We start from the raw sequence: 21,808 nt of genomic DNA, 5'->3' as shown, positions 1-21,808 counted from the left end.
CATGGCTGTAAGGGAACAGATTAAAAAAAGACTCGAATCCTTCCATCTGGAATGTAAAGACAGAGAGTGAAATCTTCCAAACTCTATGAATCATGAGCAGGGCTGGTGAAGGAGGGAAATAAAGGGAAGACACTCACCAGCACCCCCAGAACTCAAGAACACTCCTTATAACTTGACCAAAGCAACTCCATGTGTCAGAGATGTTCTCTTTGCTCTAGGAGGAGACAATTATTAAACACAAATGGACACAAAAAGAGTTTGGAGAGATCCCCAAGTGGCCACTAAAAGAAAGTCAGTGTCAGGGAGGACAGCCTTCCCCTTCAACACCTCTGAAGCTTACAGCTGGCTGAAGAAGTCAGGATTTGACCTCAGTATGGCAGATCCTTCATCATTATATAAAATCACAAAACTGCACTGTAGAATGATCACTGTACGGATTCTCCAGTGTCTCCTCCTGCCTCACTCCTTCTCCACTCCCTACTGTATCTTGGCAACAGATTCCCTCATTGATAGTGACTAAGAGAACTAGAGAACTTACTGGTTCCTACCTTCCCTGGAACAAGAAGGTAATTGTTTTACTGTCAAAGGTTTCTCAAGAGCCTGCTAGACTACACAAAAATTCTATTTATGTCAAAGAATTACTCAAGTGAAACAGGTGAAAATGTCAATTAAAAGGTGAAAGCTAGATCGATAGCTGATAATCTTATCTCAAGACTTTGCAGTATATATAATCACAAATATTTAACGATATTTGAATTAAAGTTTATCACTAAAGAGACATGGAAAAACAACTGATTTTCCAACCAAAAGAGAACAATTAAAGTAAAACTATAAAATAATTCAGCAATAAGGTCCAAATAAGTTTTATTAAGGGAAAAAGGATATGTTTTGGTTCTCTTAGAAGTGATATCTTCAGTCTCATTTTCTTAAAATTTTCAGTTTCCAAATGAATGAAGAAGTTGCTTGGCTGTATTCACTGTAGAGACAGACATTCGTAGAGCATCAAAATCTGCATAAAAAGGAGATACCTTCACATAAATAACTAAAATAATAAGAGTGTAACAATTTCCTTATATCCAATTCAACTATCCCCCAGGGAGGATGAGAACACTGCAGAGTACACACACATACACACAAACACGATCAGAGGACTGCCTTGGCCAATTAGATGAGTTTAGAGAATGGGAACCTTATCTCACACCCAATGAATACTGGGTCATGGTCACCCTTTTGTGCAAGGTCTACAAAAAATGAACCAACAGACCTATGGGGCCACTTTGACCTTTTCCTTTTTCAGAAGAGACAAGAAAGCAGCAGAGACAAAAACTGACCTGGACTCCCAGACACTAACAGCTGCCTTGAAGCAAAGGTGCTGCCAAAAATAGAGATCCTGGACCATAAATTCCCGACCACACCCTTGGAAAGGCAGTGGTATAGCCCTTAAACCCAAGAGATGGGGGTACAGGGAAGGGAATCTCATCACCAAAGGGTGGGAATTCCTAAAGCTCAAAGTTTTGGAAGAGTATTGAGAGTTGGGACTTTACTTCTCGTAAGACAAGGAGAAGTTCATGAGCAGGGATAGCCCTAGGGATGCCTTAGAGTAGACATATGGTAGGAGCAACATCTGTCATGTGAGCAAAGGTAGTAACCACTTTTCCTGAGGCCTGAGCACCACCATATCCTTCTGGGAACCTAAGCACAACAACGTATGCACTGGCTCAGGCAGCAGGTCACCATGGTATCAGAGACAGGAAAGCTCTGTTCTGCTGAATCAACTCTGGGTCATTGCTGAGCATCCTTTCTGCGCTATAACTAAGTAAACCCTTTTTCTGACTGTGAGATGGTTTTTCAGGCCTTACTTTGCTTCATTTCTGAACCCAAAGCACCAGACTGGCCTAAATCAGGCCTGCCCTACACCACCAACTGGGGTCTAGCCTTCTAAATGGAGAAGTGTCTTAGAGAGAGGATGCTCACACAGATGACTCCCTAAGCTCTAAGTCCTGCAAAAGAGCAATGACACAGTGCAACCAAAGACCCAAACTTTGCCCTCTACCACTATTACATGTTATTCAATGGTAGGAACTCAAGGGGAAGATGACCTTTCTGAAAAAAACAGAAGGATGTTTCCCTCTGGGGATTCTTGGTGGTGAAAAAGGGATTCACTAGAATGTTGGGGGGTACCTCCCTACCAACCCCACATTAGGTTCCTTCTACAAGGAGTTGAAACCACAGAATGACATTATGACTCTGGAGGACTTCATAGCACCTAGGTTAGTCTCAAGGCCACACTTGAGGACTTAGAGGGCCACATGAGGGCCTTGAGGCTGCAGATTCCCCACCCTTGACCTACGGGATTGAGGTAGCACATGGAGGTGTGCCAATATTTCAGGCAAGGAGAAGAACATTCAATGAAATAAGGGATTTCCAGGCCTTCCCGATGAAAAGGCCAGAACTCCATAGAAAATTTGATCTTCAAACGTAGGTCTCTAGAGAAGCATAAAAAGGTAAACAGGGGGAAAAAAAACAACTTGTTACACAATATGGGCAAACTGTTTACATTCCCATAAGGGAAGATGATACCTGTTAATTTTGAGAATTATATATTTATTATGAAATGTAAAAGGGATATACATAGATAGGGAGAGTGGGTATAAATTAAATGATGTGATGATAAAAATGTGATTTAAGGGTGCAAAGGGATTGTAATGGGAAGATGTAAAAAGGAGGAGACAGAAAAAAATAAATTCCATCACAGGAAGAGGCACAAAAATATATTACATTAGAGGGAAAGAGGGGAGGGAGATGAGCATTGTTTGAGATCACTCTCATCTGATTGGATTCAAGGAGGGCACAACAAACTCAATTAAGTATAGAAATACAACTAGCTCTATAGGCAGTAGGAGGGGAAGGGGGAAAGAAAAGGGAGGGGAGGCTAAAAGAGAGGGAAGAAGTAGTAAGGAAAAACGGGATGGGAAGGGAGGGAAGACTGAGGGAGGCAGTGATCAAAAATTAAAACTCCACTGTGGAGGGAAAGGGAGAAGGGAGAACTAAAAGCATAAACAAGGGAAAAGAGGATGGAGGGAAAGACACAGATAGTAATCATAACTGTGAATGTGAATGTGAATGGGATGAACTCTCCCATAAAACAGAGAGAGATCTCAGAATGGATTAAAAACCATAATCCAACAATGTGTTGTTTACAAGAAACACATTTGAAATCGGGGCATACACACAGGGTAAAGATAGAGGTTGGAGCAGAATATTTTGTGCTTCAGCTGATGTAAAAAAGCAGGGGTAGGAATCCTAACCTCAGACAAAACAAAAGCAGAAATAGATCTAATCAAGAGAAAAGGAAGGAAACTATATCTTGCTAAAAGGCACCATAGACAACAAAGCAATATCGTTACTAAACATATATGCTCGAAGTGGTAGAGCATCCAGATCCTTAGAGGACAAGTTAAGGGTGTTCCAGGAAGAAATAGAGAGCAACACTACACTAGTGGGGGACCTCAACCTCCCCCACTCTGAACTTGTTAAGAAGTTAAGGAGGTGAATAGAACTCTGGATAAGGCAAACATGATAGATCTCTGGTGAAAACTGAATGGGGAAAGAAAGGAATCTACCTTTTTCTCAGCAGTACATGGCACGTATACAAATGCTGACCATGTACTAGGCCATAAAAACCTCACAATCCAGTGCAGAAAGGCAGAGATAGTCAATGCATCCTTCTCAGATCATAATGCAATAAAAATTATGTGTAATCAAAGGCCACAGAAATATAAACCAAAAATTAATTGTAAACTAAACAATCTAATCCTAAAGAATGAGTGGGCTAAACAACAAATCATAGAAACAATCAACAACTTCGTTCAAGAGAATGACAACAATGAGACAACCTACCCAATCTTATGGGATACTGCAAAAGCAGTTCTTAGGGGAAGTTTATATCTTTGAATGCCTACGTGAATAAAATAGAGAAAGAGAGGAGATCAATGAATTGGGCTGAAAAAACACGAAAAAGAACAAATTGAAAATTCCCAAGTAAATATCAAATTAGAAATACTGAAAACCAAAGGAGAGATTAATAAAACTGAAATTAAGAAAACTATTGAACTAACAAACAAAACTAAGAGTTGGTTTTATGAAAAAAACAATAAAATTGATAAACTTTTGATAATTTGATTTAAAAAAAAAGGAAAATTGTCTCAACTGTTATGGGCTATTCTGAACCCCTTATATTGTTTTTGCATTTTCCTGTGGGTTGGAATAAATTCTGTTATTATTAGATTTCCCTGTGCAAACTCTATCTAATGACAATTCAAGACCAAGAAGGACACAACTGAGTCAAAATTGAACCTGACTCACATATGCCCTTAGCATGAGGCTTTACTAAGTAAGCCTTACTTACAGCTACTAGAAAAACAGTCTGGTTAGTGCCTCTCAGATCAATATTAAGTGCTCCAATTGCCCCTAGACAAGATAAATGAAATGATCTCACAGTCTTATGAGAAGCAATTTATAAACCTCAGGGATCTTTTCTACTCACAGCCAACCCTGGACAATGTTGAGGGTCCAGAAGGCCTCAAAGTGAGTAGCAAGGTTTGGAGAATTCTAAGGTTCTTTTTTATAAAGTCTTTAGAGGGCTTGCTTCTTCTAGAATCAACTAGGTCACCACCTGAAAAAAGACTCCTCAGAAGCACCATGGTATAACCCACAAAGGACCTTTACAGACAAAAATTCACCTAGTCTTAGGTCAAAGCAGATCCACTGGAGCACCTGTGAATTATTCCAGATTCTATGAGCTGGCCATTGCCCTCAAATGGATTCCCATGGGTTCTAAATGACTCCAGACCTGCTCAGGGTTCGAGGATAACCCTTGCCTGGGGGTACAAATCTGTGTCACCACCTGGGTAAGGGTGATAAAGTGCCAGCATTTATCAGGTGACAAGACACTAAGTCACTTAAAGAAATCACGTTTTTGGCCCAGACCCAAAAGGCATTCTGGCCCAATATGGTTCTTTAGGAGCTGAGGAAATGGAGGCCTAAACAAGTCCCAGGCTTCCCACTGACGTAAACAGAGAGGGGAGACTGATTCCAAGGACAGCTCTCCCTCTACTGTTCTGTGAGGCCTCAGTCCATCTACAAGCATTTAAACAGCATCTGCCCCAGTCAGGTCTTTGGCTAGGCACAAAAGTCAGTGTAAAACAACCTCTCCACTCAAGGAACCATGGTCCCTAAAGGAAGACAGCACAATGGCAGAAGAACACCCAGACACCATATGATCTTTAAAGGGTGACAATGGCAGCTGTGAGGAGTCAGGTCAGGCGTCATGTAGGCACTAAAGCTCCAAAGAAACGCAGGGAATTCCAAAAGGAGGAATTCACTGCACATGAAGGACGGATCATACGAAGGCAAAGAGTTGAGAGGTGGCTGCCCAACATTTAGGAGAGCAAGAAAGCCAAGTCTGGATGAACCACAGATCAAGTTCAGAAGAGTCATGTGTGAGAAGCCTGAAAAGATGAGATGCCAGTATGGAAAGGGTCTGAAACCCAAATGGAGGGGTCTGCATTTGATGCAGTAGTGACAAGGAACCAATGGGAGTGTCACTGAGACATCTGGGAAGACAGTCTGGGGGCAGGATGGGGAGGCGGGAAGCCTCATTAAACACAGCAGCCATCCTAAAACTATCAGAGATTTTTACTTACAGTTAACATTCCCCAAAATCAAGGAAGTGTTTAAAGTGCCTCAGTCCAATGCTACATTTGTACAAATGTACTGTACCCTGACTGAGACATCAAAGTGAAAGTTAATTAAACAAACTGATCCCTCAAACTCAAGTTTAGAGCAAAAAGCCTCTCCCCAAAAGAGGAAAAAAGACTATGTGTGCAAAAATACTTACAGCAGCCCTATTTGTGTTAGCGAAATATTGGAAACTGGGGAATGGCTGAACAATCTGTGGTGCATAAATGTAAAGAAATACTATTGTGCAGTAAGAAATGATGAACAGGCACATTTCAGAGAAACCTGCAACAACTTGTACAAACTGACTGGAAGCCCAATGTCAAAGACAGTTTCGTTTTTGTCTTTTGTATCCATAGCCTCTAGCAGAGCACAAAGCAAGCCTTTAATGTATCCAAAAGCTCTTCTCAATCTTCTCAAGTCCTCAGCGACACATAACTTCAACCTCCCTCACAAGATGGCCTTCTTTTCTATGTTATGGAGATCAAGGGCTCCCTCCTGAGCTCCCAAGTTTACCTCATCTTTGTCTCAACAATTTTATTTTGAAATGTTCTTCTTTTTAATGAACTTACTCAGCAAACACGGGCAATTCAGCATTCAAAGAATACAAAAATACTACCACCACTCTGGTGCAGGCCCTCTTCACCTCAAAGTGTGGATTACTGTAATGAGGGGGTGGGAGGAGTCTGCCTGCCCCAAGTCTCTCCCCACTCCCATTCAGCCTCAAAAGTGATCTCCTAAATCACACATCTAATTGTGCCACCCCCTACTCAGTCACCTCCAGAGGGCTCCCTGTCACCTCCAGGATTGGATGAATATAAAATCCATTTGGCATCCAAAACCACTCATAACCTATTACCTCCCCCCCAACATCTATCCCTGTCAAAGTCTCTTTAGACCTTATTACTCACAACATACTCTTAGATCCAGTGACACTGGTCCTTCATCTCATGGTTCCAGGTATCCTCACCAGCCATCCCCATGCCTGGAATGCCCTCCCTCCTCATCTCCACCTCCTGGCTTCCTTCAGGGCCCAGTTAAAACGCCCCCCTTCTACAGTAAGCCTTTGCCAATCCCTTTTAATTCTAGGGCTTCCTCTCTGTTGATCAGATGCAATTTCTCCTGTCTAAAGCTTGTCTGTAGTTATTATCTCTTTGTGTGCTGTCTCTCCCCACACCTCCCACCACCATTAGACTGTGAGGCCCTGGAGGACAGGGGCAGTCTTTTGCCTTTCTTGATGCCCCACTGCTTAGCACAGGGCCTGGAACATAGAAAGCACTTAATAAATACTGACTAAAAGAACAAAAAAAGGCTTGTATAGGCAACAGGAAATTTTAGTTATGTTTGGTTTGTCTTACAAAAGTCCATATTAATTTAACATTGTATTAATGAAATTGTCCTGACTGCTCACATACCCTTCTGAATGATTTGTTATCATGTGTGAATTGTTTAGTTTTAATGGCACTCTTTTGCTTCTGTCTTCCCTCCCAACAGTCTCAAAGGGAGAACGCCAGATGATAGCTCTCTAAATTCGTCCTGCCCAAATCTGGAGGGGGTTTGCCCCCACATTTATCCCTGACCTCTCCACCACCTTCAGTCTCTTTCTGCCTTCAAACATATCCATGTCTCTCTGAGTCAGGGGTGGAGAACCTGCAACCTTAAGGCCACATCTAGGAACAAATTTTACGGAACGAATCCTTTTGTTAAAATAATTAAAATATTATAAAAGGATTGGTTCTGTAAAATTTGGATTCAGTCAAAAGGCCGCACTCTAGAAGGTCACATGACCCCTGCTGCCCCCTCAAGAGGCTACAAGGGTCGCCTTCCTCCCCCAGCAGCTGACCTCGGTTCTCAGTCGGGCTGGAACCAGTCCCTCCTCCTTCTCTTTTCACGAAGCAGCCCCCCCTCCTGAATACTTTTCCCTCCTGTGCCCTAAGGGTGTATACTCCCAGAGGCTCTCTTCTCCTGTCCGTCCGCTCATCTTTTCCATTTGGGCATCTCACCTCCCACAGGCTCGGAGTTCGAAGGATTCTTGGAGCTCTTGCCCGGCCGCCTCATCTGGGAGGTGAGAAACCTGGGGTCCTAAAAGGTCGTGACTGAGCCGAAGTCCCCACCCGAACTGAGTTTTCCCCTTCCCAACTCTGCGGGTGAATGCGAACACCATTTTCCTAGCTTTAACCACTTATATACACTGGTCATAGCACAGGGGTGTGGTTCTAAATGTTTAACAAGTGAGCAGAGAGGAGAGAGTGAAACATGCACACAACTTTAATCTATATTATTAACACTTTTAAAAGTCTGTTCCAATCAGCAAAACAAGTCAATGTCCAAGGTGTAAAGGTTCGCAGAGGGCTCACGGGTCGTCTTTCATCCCGCCCCCCGCCCCCGTGCCCGCTGTGCGCCGGAGGGGCACCGAACACTGCTACAATGTTTCCAGCGCCGCCCCGCCTCGTGCGCGCCTCCGGGATCCCTTCCCCGCCTCCCCAAACTCAAGGTCTAACTCCGGCGTCCGTGCCACCCCACAGAAGGCGTCCTGGACGCCCCTCCCCCCTCCGTCTTGGGTCTCGGGCGCTGGCACGCCTCCCACCCAGTTCAGGGTTAGCTCCTTAAAGAGCGGGGGCCAGGGGAGGGGCAGGGGGCTGTACTTAGAATGGAAAGAGGCAGGGCAGGGTGGGGGGGGAGCACAAGTCTGTCCCTTGGGCATCCGTTTCCCCTGGTGCAGACCGAGGGGCCTGGGCGGCTGGACCTCTCCAGACCAGGAGCTGCTAGCCCACTTGCTGTCCTGGACCACCGAAGCCGTCTGGGCCAGGCCACACGGACAGAGCATCTCCGAGGACAGGGCACCCCACGGACACAGGGGCTACGAGGGGTGGTGAGGGCCGGGCAGCTGCAGGGCCAGGGCCAAGTCCCAGGGGCCCGGGGAGAAGTTTGGGTCAGAAAAGGGGGCGGGGAGAGAAAGGGAAGGGGACCGCAGGGAGGAAGAAGAGGAGGAGGGAGGGGACTGGGAGGGAGAGGGAGGAGAAAAGAGGAAGGATAAGGGTGGAGGAGGGGGGAAGGGGAGGAGCGCCCCACCCCCAGCATCGGCTGGTCCAGGGTTCTCGGACAGAGCCGGTCCCCATCCTGTCCCGGGGCCTCGCAGGCGCCTCCCCCGGGATGCCCGACTCACCCCGCCCCAGATGGCGGCCCCAGCCCCATCTTGGGCCGCTCCCCGCATCTCCTCCCCCGTACCTGCGGCCCTAAAGCGGCTGCTGCCCTGCGCTGGGCCGCTCTCCGGCAAGAGGCAGCTGAGCTCCCCGTCGCCATAGCGACTCCCTACGACATCGCTCGCCTCTTCTCGCGATATTTCCTCCGTCCCGCCCCGTCCTGAAAGAATCTGTGGGTCTCGGAGGGGGCGGGATTAGTTAGCCCCGCCCCGCCCAATCCCGCCTCCAGCCTCCAATCCAACTGCCGCATTTCTTGTTCCCGTTTTCAAACATTTAAAAAAAAAAAAAAAGGGAGGAAAAAAATAAGATGTCGCTTCCCCCCTCCAAGGGCGGCTCCCGAGACGAAACGCTCTCATAGGTCCAACGCTCCAGGCCCCGCCCGGCCCCGCCCTTCTCTTCCCTGCCCCCGGAGCCTGCGCCTGCGCAGTGGCTTTGGGGGAAAGATGGCTGCTGCAGCGGGCGCCGCACTTTTTTCAAATCGGCGCTTCCCAGGAGGCACTGCGCGCATTTGTAACGAATTTCCGTTCGAGTTTGGATTTTAGGCGCCATTTTCGAGTGGAGAAGCCGGAGCCGCGGCAGCACCCGAGCAGCTGGGAGTACCGGGGACAGAAGCGGAGCCTTGGGGCAGGTACCGAGCGAGCACCAGGGGCCGGACCCGGGTCCCAACCGCGGGTCCCCCCGCCGCCCTGGCCAGGCGAGCTCCCGGAGGCCGGGCAGCGGTGGTGGCCGCTCCCGCCTGTCAGTCGGCCTGACGAGCGGCCGCGCTCGAGGGGGCGAGAGCCCGGGCCTGGGCCCGGGGCCCCGCGGGAGCCCCGCGGCGGGGGCCGGTCGGGGTGGGGGCCGACCCGGGGCGGGAGGAGCGGGGCGGGCGCGGGCGGAGGGCGCGCGCCTGACCGGCCCGGTTTCCCCGCCGCAGCCGCCGGCATGCCGCCCCGCAAGCGAGTCAAGTCGACCGCGGCCCCGCAGCCGAGCGCCGACGCGGGGCCGCCCTCCGACGGCGCGGACGGGCAGGAGCCCGGGCGCCCGGAGGCCGCCGAGCCGGCGCCGCCCGCCGAGCCCCCGGGCCCCGAGCCCGACACGCGCAGCCTGGAGGAGATCCTGGCGGCCGTGCCGCCGCCGCCGCCCCCGGCCATGGCCAGCGAGCTGGGGGCGCCGCGCCTCATGATCACCCACATCGTGAACTTCAACTTCAAGTCGTACGCGGGCCGGAAGCTGCTGGGCCCCTTCCACAAGGTGCGCGGGGGGGCCGGGGGGGCACCCGGGGGAGGGGGGGGAGGGGCGGGACGGCGCCCCGAGCCCCCGGCCGCTCCCGCCCGCAGCGCTTCTCGTGCATCATCGGCCCGAACGGCAGCGGCAAGTCCAACGTCATCGACTCCATGCTCTTCGTGTTCGGCTACCGGGCCCAGAAGATCCGCTCCAAGAAGCTGGCGGTGCTGATCCACTGCTCGGACGAGCACCCGGCGCTGGACAGCTGCACGGTGGAGGTGCACTTCCAGACCATCGTGGACAAGGTGGGGGCCGCCCCGGGCCGGGGGGGGAGCCGGGCCGGCGTCCGTGCGTCCGTCCGTGCGCCCCCACGACGGCCCGCCTGTGTCCCCGCAGGACGAGGACGGCTACGACGTGGTCCCCGGCAGCGGCTTCTGCGTGTCCCGCACCGCCTACCGGGACAACTCGTCCGCCTACCACATCGACGGCAGGAAGCGCTCGTTCAAGGACGTGGGCAGCCTGCTGCGCGGCCACGGCATCGACCTGGACCACAACCGCTTCCTGATCCTGCAGGTGAGTGGGGCGGCCGCGGACTCCCCTTAAAGTGCTATAGCAGCACATCATGGTTTACACGTGCGGACGGCTGCGAATCATCATCTGCTGCTTTAGGAACTTAAGGGCCGGCGGGCTCGGGACTGGGCACGGCGTGCGCAGCCGTGCGGCGGCGGACGGGCCGTGCCTGCCCCGCTCTAGCAGCACGTAAATATTGGCGTCGTGAGATACTGGTGAACCCCAATATTATTGTGCTGCTTCAGCGTGGCAGGCCCACGACGGCGGGGCTTGTGTTGCGCGAACCGCGCTGTTTCTCTGCTCTTTGCGCTGCGCTTTAGGGTTAATTTTTAAAGTGGAATCTTCCTTACTTTTTTCTTTCATTTTTGCTTCTCTGTTCTTGAAAAGCCATAAAAAATGAAATCTCCGAATTTGTCCCTGATAAATCATGAGCGTGTGATTATGCTTGTAAAATAATAAACCTGTTTTTTGCATTAGAAAGGAAGAAATTTAATTTTCTGACATTTAAGGCAGCCGCATCTGAAACTGACTTGTGTAATTTCTCTTCCCTTGTGACTTTCAGAGCAGTTTTTTAATGAGAACTACAGATTTGACTAACTTCCTCAAGTCTCATCCTGTTCTAAAATTAAGATTCACAGAACTCAGGGCAGTTATTTGCTAGTTCATAATTTAAAGCATCATGAAAATTGTGAGGAATAACGCTGCTTTGACAAAAGAGTATGCAGTAATATTTAATAAAACTGATTTTCATTTTTTATTTTTAAAATCTCCATTCTCTCCTACTTAAAAGAAGTTCCTCTTCTAGCATTGTTTGGAAGAAAATGCCGTTTTCGTGTATTTCTGTTGCTTCGCCAAGAACTCAGCATTTATCCCATATTTTGTTCACCTGGCTAGCTTTACTTATATCATTTCTAATACGATTGCCAAGAAGAGCATTTTTAACCCCAAACCTCAATCTGGGTAGTGTAGCTGTTAGTACCCTTCAGGTTTGGTGCTTCTGAATTCAGTTAGGGCGTGGATGAGGCAGTGTGGTTCCATTGTCATTGGATTTGGAAATGGGGCTTCTGGTAAATAATGACGGAGGGCCCCCAGGAGGAAATAGGTAAAACTTCTCTTGACGATACTTTGATTCCTGCCACTAAATACTGGGATCTAAAGAGAGGGAGAGCAGGTGTAGGATTGATGGAATTGGGGGATTATTTTATAAAAATCTATTTACTTGAATAATATGACTTTAGGAAGTAACATTTTCTTCCTTGTTCAAATATACATCTTTAAAATGGTTATTTCCTTATCCCCACCTAAAAATGAAGTGTGAGGTTATTATCAAACCAGCTTTTAAAATTTTTAGAAAGAATTTTCATATTTATCTTACAAATGGTACCATCTACTACAAGATACAAATTTTAGTCCTTATACTAGTTTTTTATGAGATTATTCTTGTCCACTTTTTAAAAAATCTGTTACACTTTGCTAATTTTTACATTATTTTAATGTTTGACTCCTTTAGGTAAGCAGACCTTAGATTTTAATTTCAAACACCCCCTCCCCCCCAAATGAAAAGAACTGTCCCGCCCTGTTGTCTCCCATCCACCCCACCCCCAGCTATTACCCAGTCTGAAGTGGAGAAAAAAACTTTAGTTGTTAGAGATTAGACAATCCTGTGACAAATGGGAAATACAGTAGGACAGATAAACTGCATAGAGGATAAGTATCCCTCTTTCTCTTTCTGCTTTTTTCTCACATACACAGGAGTAAATACATGAAGTTTGTTTATAAGGTAGAAATTAACAAAATTTGTAGTTAATAAAAACAAAAGGTACAATTTCACCATGATCATCTATAAGAAGGTTGATCTGAATTATACCATCCATTTTTTTTTAAATCATCTTTTTTAAGGACTTGGGATAAATGCCAGAAATGGTCATTCTTTAACTTTAAGATTACAGTGAACAAATGTTTTCAGTTCATCCCAATATATGATTCTAAAATACTTGAAGGTACTTTTAGCAAGTTTGTTACCAAATAGTATTATACACATCCTCACAAGTACTTTTCATAATGATAGTTTTATGATTAATAAACCCTTTCCTACTTGGATTACAGTACTAAGGTCAATTTCAGCCCAGATTCCCCCCTAAATTATCACAAATTCCACTATCTCCAATCTCCAAAAATGGGAGATCTTTGTAAATTAAATTTTATGGAAAATTGAGTTCTCTGCCTGGTGACCATAATTAGTAGTTGATAGATGGACGGTATCTTTAATTCTTAGGTATTTCTTTTCCATGTAGAATGAAGAAAATGGGTTTTGTATACACTGAAAATTTTTCCTTTGGTATAGAAAATTACTTTGTAGACCTCGTTTTTTAAGGCACTGTACAAAACTGATTTCTGAGGGGTGAATGTTCAATACAACAGTTTTGAAAATGAACAAAGCTACTGTGAATTCAGCAGTACTCTAACCCTGTATTTCTTAGAAGTCGGTTCTGATCTAAGGAGAAATGTTGCCCTGCAGGTGAGATTAAATATAGATAGGAGAAGTGAAGTTTTAAAGGGAAAATCATCAATTCATATCATTAGGAAAAGTTTCCATCTGAGGTCATTTATAAAGCATGTGACAGCAAGTAAATTGGGAATGTTGCCTAAACTGTAAAAGTGGGGAAATGGAGGTGAAACACTAGGTAAGGTATCATTCCCAAAATTTTGAGGTTTTCAAACTTGCTATCCCTGAGGTGTAAAGCTTAATCAAAATTGGTTATTTCTAACCAATGACTGAATTATACGAACCATTTCATAGGTGGTGATAAAGTTAAGATAATAGAAGTTGTTCAGTAATTTCAGGAAAAAAAGATTTAGTATCAACCACAAAGAACATAATCTTTTTGCTTTCCATTTGTTAGCTTTGTATTTGTTAAATGTTTGTATAATTGAATGGGCTCCTTTTGGTGACCTCATCATCATGGTAGTAAAATTCGCCTCAAAGTAATTGTTATGAAATATTTTGTCCCCCTATATTTTATTAAGAAATTGTGACTTCACTGTACTATAGTTAGGAAAGTGCTGTTTTCTGGCTTTTATTTTTATGTTGTTGGTCTGTGGTACACATGGAGCTTTAAGCAAATATGATTGCTTTGAGAAGTTGTTTGTAAAAGGTTATCAATACACAAATATAAGGTTAAATCTTAATTTATTATGCTTTATGTAACCAAATTTATTTTGTCTCTTTTGAAGATATTTAAAACAAAAACAAGTATGCCTTTGTTGTGTGTTTTTAACAATATTTAAGTTGATCGTGAAAGGGTTTTAATTGTCTGGCAGGTTTCTTAGAATCAGGATTTAGTATAAAATATATTGTTCAGATTAATGAAGATAACTAATAAACTTCACTTAAATTTCTATAAGTTGCCTGACAGTGAATTTTTTTGCCTGAGACAAAAATTAAATTTCATCGTAGAGTCTATGTATCTATGGGATTTTTATTTTTTTAATTGAATACATACTGCTACTACCACAAGCCATGTATTTAGCTACATAACTTTGAAAAAATAAGATTTATAAATTTATTGGAAAACTAAAAGGTTCGTGTGCATTTTTAAAAGTGAAGGGAAAATGGCTGCTTTTTTCTGGCAATATGCAGAGCAATATATTAGGATGATTTTATGATATTTGATTTTTAGAGAATTTTCCAAAAATGAATTTATTTTTAAAAAAAAGGTAAATTTTTCTTTGCATTACAGATTTAGGACGTGTTCAGCTAACTCACATTTTGCTCTAGAAAATTGAGGGTTTTTTTATTCATGGTGGACGTTGAGGAGTTTGGGTGCTGTTTAAAAATTTAGATGAGATTCCTAGTAGAATAATTCAGTGCTATTTAGGGGTTTGTTTTTTTCAAGTTTATATGAGTAACTCAGAGTAATATAAACTCCTTGAGGGTAGGGGTCTTTTTTTTTCCCTCTCCAGTGTTTAGCACAGTCCCCTATACAGTGTATTCCAAAAGTCTTAGTGCCATTTTAAGCTTTCATAAGCTTAAAAAATACTAATTTAAAATAAATTCAATAAATAAAGGCTTGCCTAATTTAGAAGATCAAAGATAAAGACATACTATACTAATTCATATAAGAAGGTTGTTGAGAAGTTTTAGTTAGGCACCTAAATTACAAAGAACCAGTTTTAATATTCAAACGTCTCACTTGCTTACTTTAATTTTTGTGTCACCTTCAAATAGTGAAGTATTTCTTTGTTCTATATATCCATCAATGGCCGATTTGCCAATTAAATCTTAATTCCCAGGTCTGAGAGAAGTAAAAATGAAATACAAATTCAAAGTGTGTGAGTGATAATCCCAAACTTGTATGGTGAGTGAATGTGCTCCCCATCTTACAAATGAAGAAGTAATTGATAAGCTTTTAAATCTCTTGCCTAGTTAAGGTAATTTAGTGAAAAAATAAGCCTATATTCCAAAAGATGAAGTTTTAAAAACAAAGCCTTTGTGTGAAGAGTGGTTAGGGTTACCTTAATAGCCTTGTGCATGCTACAGTGGGAAGAACAGGATTTGGTTTGAACCTCTTCAGCTCTTTGCCTCAGCACCTAAACGACTGGAGACCAGATGTTTGACCTTTTTTAATCCTCTCAGTTCACAAGAGGTTTCTTCCACTCTTCAGTCTCTGCCTCCATGATCCCCTCATACAAACATTGATTGGAGAAATAATGTTCTCCAGCTCTCTTCTAATATGGCAAGGTCACGGATAATCTTGTCTTTACATTTGCAGTCCTTTTTTCTTGGCATTCTTTAACAAAGAGTTTTTAAGGCAATTGAATAAAAACTACCCAACATGGGGTGGGAGGGAGTCTGACTTAATGTTCCTTACTCATAGTAGCCCACTTGTGAAAAGTGTCCTGTCTGGTTCTTCATTGGGGCTATCCTTGATCATTAACATTTCACTGCATTTGGTTCAGTTGTTTTGTACTTTCCATTTCTATTGTGGTCATTATGGATATTGTTTTCTCCCTGTACTTCTCTACATTCATAATATACAGCTTAACCACTTCCCAAACATATTTTTTTCCCCAGTTTTTTGCTATTTAAAAAAGATTTGGTACAGATAATTTGAGTGACCATGGGGCATGTGTTGGCTCTTTCAAGAGGGAAAGGGAATGAGCTTAAAGTACCCACCATGTGCAAAGTGCTATAGAGATACCTCAATTGATCATGTTTACAAACTTAATTACCAAACAATTGTTTACTCAAATTTCTGAAATATTTCATAGGCCTGAATTTTTTTCCCCCATGATTTGATTCTTAATGTAGATTCTGTTTTATAGAGGAGGAAAAGCCTCCCCAGAGTCACAACTATTTTAATCACAGAGACAAGGCTTGAACCTCAGCCTCAGCATCTTGAAGCATGCAGTTTTCTTTTCACTACAATGGATTAAAAAGGAAAGAAGGACTGGTCTCATGACTTTAACACTAACTTGGAACCAAATTTACCTTTCTCTTTAATGTTCAGAGGGACTCTGGAGACCATTATCTTATTTAGAAAAACTACAGAACACACATATATATATGTGTGTGTGTGTGTATATATATACATATACATATACATGTATATGTGTATGTATGTATGCATCAGGGAAATAGGCAAAAGATGAGATCCCTCAGGCTAGAACTATTCATGGACAGGCCTATGGGGATTTCAGGTTGGCAGTCATTAAACTTTGAAACTTGTAGCCAATTTGAATTGGTTGACTTGGAGCTTTTATCCATCTAGGGTTGGGCCTGGTTAATTGTTTAATTAGGGTTGTAAACTTCCTGGTGTTTTAATGCTTTGTCCAGTTTGGCACCTAATTTTAGTGTTTGAGGAATGTTGATAAGATACATATACTCATTAATGGTTTCTTTGGCTTCTATGGGCATTCATTTCTATAAGGGATTATAGAAAGCTAGAGGTCATAGAAGAAAGTCTACCAACTTGAGGAAAACAATGTGCACTTTTTGTCTGTAGAAAGGCAAATCTGTACTGATAAAAAAAAAGATAAGGTTGGCCTTGGACTATATAACAACTTGATTTTTCAGAAAGCACCTTTCTGACGCTTGAAAAGCAAAAAAAAATTTAAGGTTTCTGCTTCCAAAATACATGTCACAAGATCATACTGAAAAAGCTTTTACATGAGCATCATAGCTCCAAGCTGGTTGAAGTACTATTCCTGCAAGCTTGATCATCTCTTTCTTAACCTCCTGTATAACAAGGATTTATTAACTTGGTTAAAATAATTTATGTGAAATGCCTTATGATGACCATGCCTGCATGAATAAATTTTATTTTTTATATTTACAAGTATACATTTTTATCTACCCTTGAGATAACCCTTTGCAGTTAATGCAAAATATACTCTTGCAAGGAAATGAATGGTTTTTTTCTCAAAACAGTTGTTCTAGATTACTATTAAGATCAGTTGAATGAATGGTACATTTTAGTGTCTACTGGGTCTTGAAATTGAAGAAAATTAAGCTATAGGATTATTTAGAGGGGCAGACAGCTAAATAAATCCAAGTTTTCCTTCTTAGTCAAACTACATCCTTCACTGGACTCATTCTGACTCTACTTTTATACTTTGAAATAATGGACTACAGATACACACACAATTTCAGTTGGGAAGAATTAGGAGTTGACAAAATGTTGGCTATTTATCCAAAAGGCTGTCTGCCATATTTCATAGAGTTTCAGTCCCCTTAACTAATTTTGAAGTTTAGAAATTTTTCCAAGTATTCCAGTTTTACCAAGTCATGGAATTCTAGAGGTAGATTGATAGCTTAAATCCCATTATAGAGAATTTTCAGAAACTCTCCAAATTATTTTCTTGCTTGCTACAATTTTAATTCAAATACTTAAATAACAGGAATAACATTTTAATTATAACTTGTTCCCAAAGTATTCCTAGCTGGAACTTGCATTTCTCACTGTATATGAGTAGTTTTCTTTTATACATGATTTTGAAAGTGGAAAGAAAAATTTTGTTCATTTATATCACATCATAATTTTCTTATTAAAAATGCTCAGTACCACACCCTTTAGATACCTTACCAATCAGCATGTATCAGGTGCCAAGTATTGCAGTGCAGTAAAATGGAGCAGTTCCTACTTGAAAGGGAGTTGACATCCTAATGGGAGAGACAAGTCCATAAATAAGTACAGGCACAATAACTATCCAATCATTTTGCAGAGTAGTTTATAAGGCAGGACTCCAGCAGTTGGCATCAGAACAGGCTTTACAGAAAAGGTGCTTGAGGTGTAGAGGATAGGGCTCTCTGAGGAGTGACTGCAGTGACTAGCCTTAGAGAATCCTGTAAAATTATGAAGGTGCCCCTTTGTAGGATCCCACTGAAGTTTTCAATGCTCACTCTGCCCTTCCCCCATCTCCCCCCAAAAAGCTCTGTCAGTATTATTAGGTTATTTTGGCTTTTAAAAATGAGGTGTTCATTAGAGAATTTCTTTGGTCATTTTGACTTGTATCAACTCACTTTGAAACAGAATGTGTCCCACTGAATAATTTCCTTTTGCTAGCCAATTATATCCACATTCTCATATCCCAATGAGCTTAAGATGGGATTAACAGTAGGTTATCTTCTTGCCTGCACTGATGGCAGGTAGAGGCTCTCGTAAAAATAAAACTTTTAGTGAATAGAGAGTTTAGTAGTTCTGGAACTCTTAAAAGTTGTATATTTTGCTTATAAGGTACAAACAAAGGGTTTTGTGTTACCAAAATTTTGGCACTTGATCATTTCAGAATTGTGTCCTTAATGTTGACAGGCATTTTTGTTCTTGAATAGACAACACATTCTTACTGGAAAATTTAAAGGGTCTCGGGATTTTTACCATTTATTCACCTGCCAGTTTCATTGATTCAGCTAATGGACTGGGGCCACATTCAAATTATAAAATAAAACTAATCGTACAAACCACAGTATTTTAATGTGCATTAAAAAAAAATACTTAACGATCATGTTTTCAAGGAGGTGTTAAGGATATAAAAACAATGCTACTGACAGGTCAGAGAACACAGATAACAAGAATGATCATTTGTCCTGGAAGGTATGAGCAAAACTCCCTTGATTCAGAGTAACTGACTTTGCCCCAAGTTTCCCCCAGACGACCTAAACCTGCTTCCAGATAAGCTCTCAGTCATCATCTGGGGAAGCAATTCCTGTGCAGGAGGGGCTGGCCATCCGCAAGGCAAGTCTGGTCAGCCTAGCAGTGGCAGCAACCAACACTGAGCAAGAAGCTTGAGAAGATCCAGCCACTATCACGGCCTGATGAGGAGAGTCCAGGAGCCTTAGGATGGTAGTTTGTCCATCTGAGTGCCCACTGGTATCCTTCCAGCCCCTGTGGAGAGACTGCCTGGTAGTTGTCTTGCAAATGCCACAGGCACCTCTTGAAGATTCCGAAAAGAAAGTTATCACTAACATCTTTGGCCCTCTCCAAGAGTTCAAAATCAGAAACTGATTTGATTACAGAATTACAGTATCACTGGGAGGGACACATGAAGAAGCATGTTGTCAACCTGCTTGACTGTTGGACCTTTCCATGTTAGCTGCCTTGCCCATTAGAATGTAAGCCCCTGGAAAGGAGAGAGTATGTTTTCTGTTTGTATCCTCAGGGCTTTATATATCATAAGTGCTTTTTAATAAACACCTCGTTCAAGTCAGGCATGTTTTACTACCATGGAGTCCAAGTGGCTTCATGCTCTTCTCTGAGAAATAGGCAAACTGATATCAAAGTTATTTTCAAGAAATTGTATTGCAGATACCAGTTCAACATAAGGTTTAGCACTTTAAATTTCAGCCATCTGGAAAATTCACTCATCCAGAAGCCCTCCTCCTTCTCCTTGGAAGGCAGCGAACTAAGTCATTTGTTGTGTTTGTGTTTTGCACTGAGAGGAACCAAGACCACTAGATGTCCTCATCTCATACCAAACCACCTTGTCCATTTTAAAAAAATGATATTTTGAGTGAAAGCGTGTTATCATTAATTGTGCAGACTTATTGTTTTACAGAGGCCATTTACATTTTTTATATAATACTTTGTACTTTTATTTGGCATTTCATTTTCTTAATGATGTCTCTGTTGCCAGAACTGGCGACTCATCTGTTCTGTTGTCTAAAAGAATTTATTCAATTAATTTCAAACATGGCTTGAATCTTGAGTTAATATTATGAGGCATGTGGGGATAAGCTCCCATTTTCAGAACTTCTTTGTTTCTGTCAGTATCCCAAGGACAGTTAAAATTAGGGTTTGTATTATTTCTGGTTATCCCACTTCCTCTATAACTCCAGATAGTTACACCAGGGCCAATATCTGAGATGTTCTGTGAACCATAAAGTAAGCTATTATTACATGGATTAGCTGTTCTAAAGTCCAAAGAAGGCTACCAGCACCCAACACTTACAGACAAACTTTCTAGACATTCAAAGAGTGCACATACACAACTTATATATAGCTTAAGCATATTGTAAGAACTCACCGTGTATGCCTCACACCAGTTTTACACAAGCATTTATATTTATAAAAGGAAATAAGCAAGAAAAGAGTTCCAGACATATTTCACTGGACTATTGAGACTTAATAAAGTACTTTACTAAAGTCTTTCCCAAAAGAATTAGCACAGTTTTAAGCTTTTATAGTTGAAAATGTGGGTACACTCCCCCCTCTAGCAGAATAAGGCCCTCCCACATCTTTTTTTAAAACCACTTAGACTCTTGTTTTTCCTGCTGAATTTCCATAGCCATGTTGCTTTTTCTTTCCTGTAACTATTTCACTTCTTGTCTGGGGTTTGGGGAGGAACAGTGGAGGGAAATTTTCGTAGTTGTTGGTAGTATTCTGAAGTACAGTTAAAGCTTGTGTTATTTTTGGTTATCCAGTTTACTCCATTTAGTCCTGATACCTGATGTGAGACCAAAACATTTTTCTAACTCATCAACTTTCCCAAATGTCATTCATTAGAGGGACCATAAGCAGAAAAATTATGTGGCAAGTGTTTGGTGGGAAGGAGTATCTACAAAACCCTCTGAGAGAACCTGGAAATTTAGGGTGGAAATAAAAGACCTTTGAGTAGATACATTTTAGATGTTACTTTACCTGCCAAACTTAATCTAAAGAGAGAGGAATGGAATACAAGCTAATTTACAATACATGACTGTTTACCTATTTTTAAAGCTAGTAGCTAAAGCACATAGAAGAAAAAAAAGAATAAAATTGACTTTAAGTAGATGAGGAATATATTTGTTCTTCATGGAAGGCTTGTCATCTAAGGTTACCTTAAGAGGCTTTTAATAGTTAACGTCTATTTTCAAATCCATCTTAGTTTTCACTAGATGTGCTCAGTATGAGGTCCCTGTACTTACTGAGTTGGGAGACAATTGCACATTACACATAGAAAGACCTATATGTTATCAAATGATTATTAAAGGTTCTGTGTTTTCATACCTATTGGGTGCTATGTCTGAAGATGAGGAACTCTGTATTTGGCACTCTCCTGTTCGTAGCAGGCCTCTTGCCCTGCAGGAGAAATAGGCCTGCACATGTTCAACTATAATCTTTCTTCCTAAACAGACTAAATGACTGCCTGGCAAAACTGCCACAAAGGGGGATTTAGGTGGCCTTATGTTGTGTAAATGGAGTCTTCCCTTTTTTTGTTAGTTGCCTATTTAGGAAAAAAAAACTTAAGTACTATTTTTTAAAGTTAATTTAAAACCAAAATTAGTAAAGAATTTAGCGTTTCTTATAGAATTTATAAGGTGATTGGCAGATGGCATTTTCTGTTAAGCTAAATCAATTATTTTTTTCTCATAACTAGCATTTTAATGAAATATAGTCTACATTTGAACTAAAAAAGAATTTAAGTCCTAGATTTAAATATTTTTTTTTTACTCCATCTGAATATAGCCATTTGCAGCCAGTGTTTTACAGTGACAAGATGAATAAGTTTCAGCATAATTAGAGTGCGCTATAGCAACTGAAGGACATTAAATATGAAGTGCTTCAGATTAGATGTTTGTGGAATTTTACAAATATAACATGTGAACACTTCTA

At 42.3% G+C, this 21,808-nt stretch overlaps 2 protein-coding genes across 6 annotated transcripts in view; one reads left to right on the top strand and one right to left on the bottom strand.

Moving 5' to 3' along the window:
- The window catches only part of IFT80 (intraflagellar transport 80), a 118,771-nt gene extending 109,685 nt beyond the window's left edge, over window positions 1-9,086 (bottom strand). For 2 of the 4 annotated variants that reach the window (XM_072618603.1, XM_072618606.1), the window contains exons 1-2: window positions 8,968-9,086; window positions 888-1,009 (exon numbers count right to left, since the gene is read on the bottom strand). In XM_072618603.1, the coding sequence (XP_072474704.1) occupies window positions 888-922 (35 nt within the window). In that variant the 5' untranslated portion in view covers window positions 923-1,009; window positions 8,968-9,086. Of the gene's footprint in view, window positions 1-887; window positions 1,010-7,742; window positions 7,903-8,967 lie in introns of those variants that run through there. The other 2 variants (XM_072618605.1, XM_072618604.1) reach the window with 2 other exon arrangements.
- A 290-nt stretch (window positions 9,087-9,376) lies between these two features.
- The window catches only part of SMC4 (structural maintenance of chromosomes 4), a 39,114-nt gene continuing 26,682 nt past the window's right edge, over window positions 9,377-21,808 (top strand). The window contains exons 1-4 of one of the 2 annotated variants that reach the window (XM_072618601.1): window positions 9,378-9,570; window positions 9,859-10,175; window positions 10,262-10,453; window positions 10,545-10,721. In XM_072618601.1, coding sequence (XP_072474702.1) covers window positions 9,867-10,175; window positions 10,262-10,453; window positions 10,545-10,721 — 678 coding nt within the window. In that variant the 5' untranslated portion in view covers window positions 9,378-9,570; window positions 9,859-9,866. Of the gene's footprint in view, window positions 9,571-9,858; window positions 10,176-10,261; window positions 10,454-10,544; window positions 10,722-21,808 lie in introns of both variants that reach the window. The other variant, XM_072618602.1, reaches the window with a different exon arrangement.

The sequence above is a fragment of the Notamacropus eugenii genome, chromosome 6, assembly GCF_028372415.1.
Source record: "Notamacropus eugenii isolate mMacEug1 chromosome 6, mMacEug1.pri_v2, whole genome shotgun sequence".
Lineage (NCBI taxonomy): Eukaryota > Metazoa > Chordata > Mammalia > Diprotodontia > Macropodidae > Notamacropus > Notamacropus eugenii.
The sequence above is the reverse complement of the archived record's forward strand: the minus strand, read 5'-3'. Positions and strand labels throughout refer to the sequence as shown.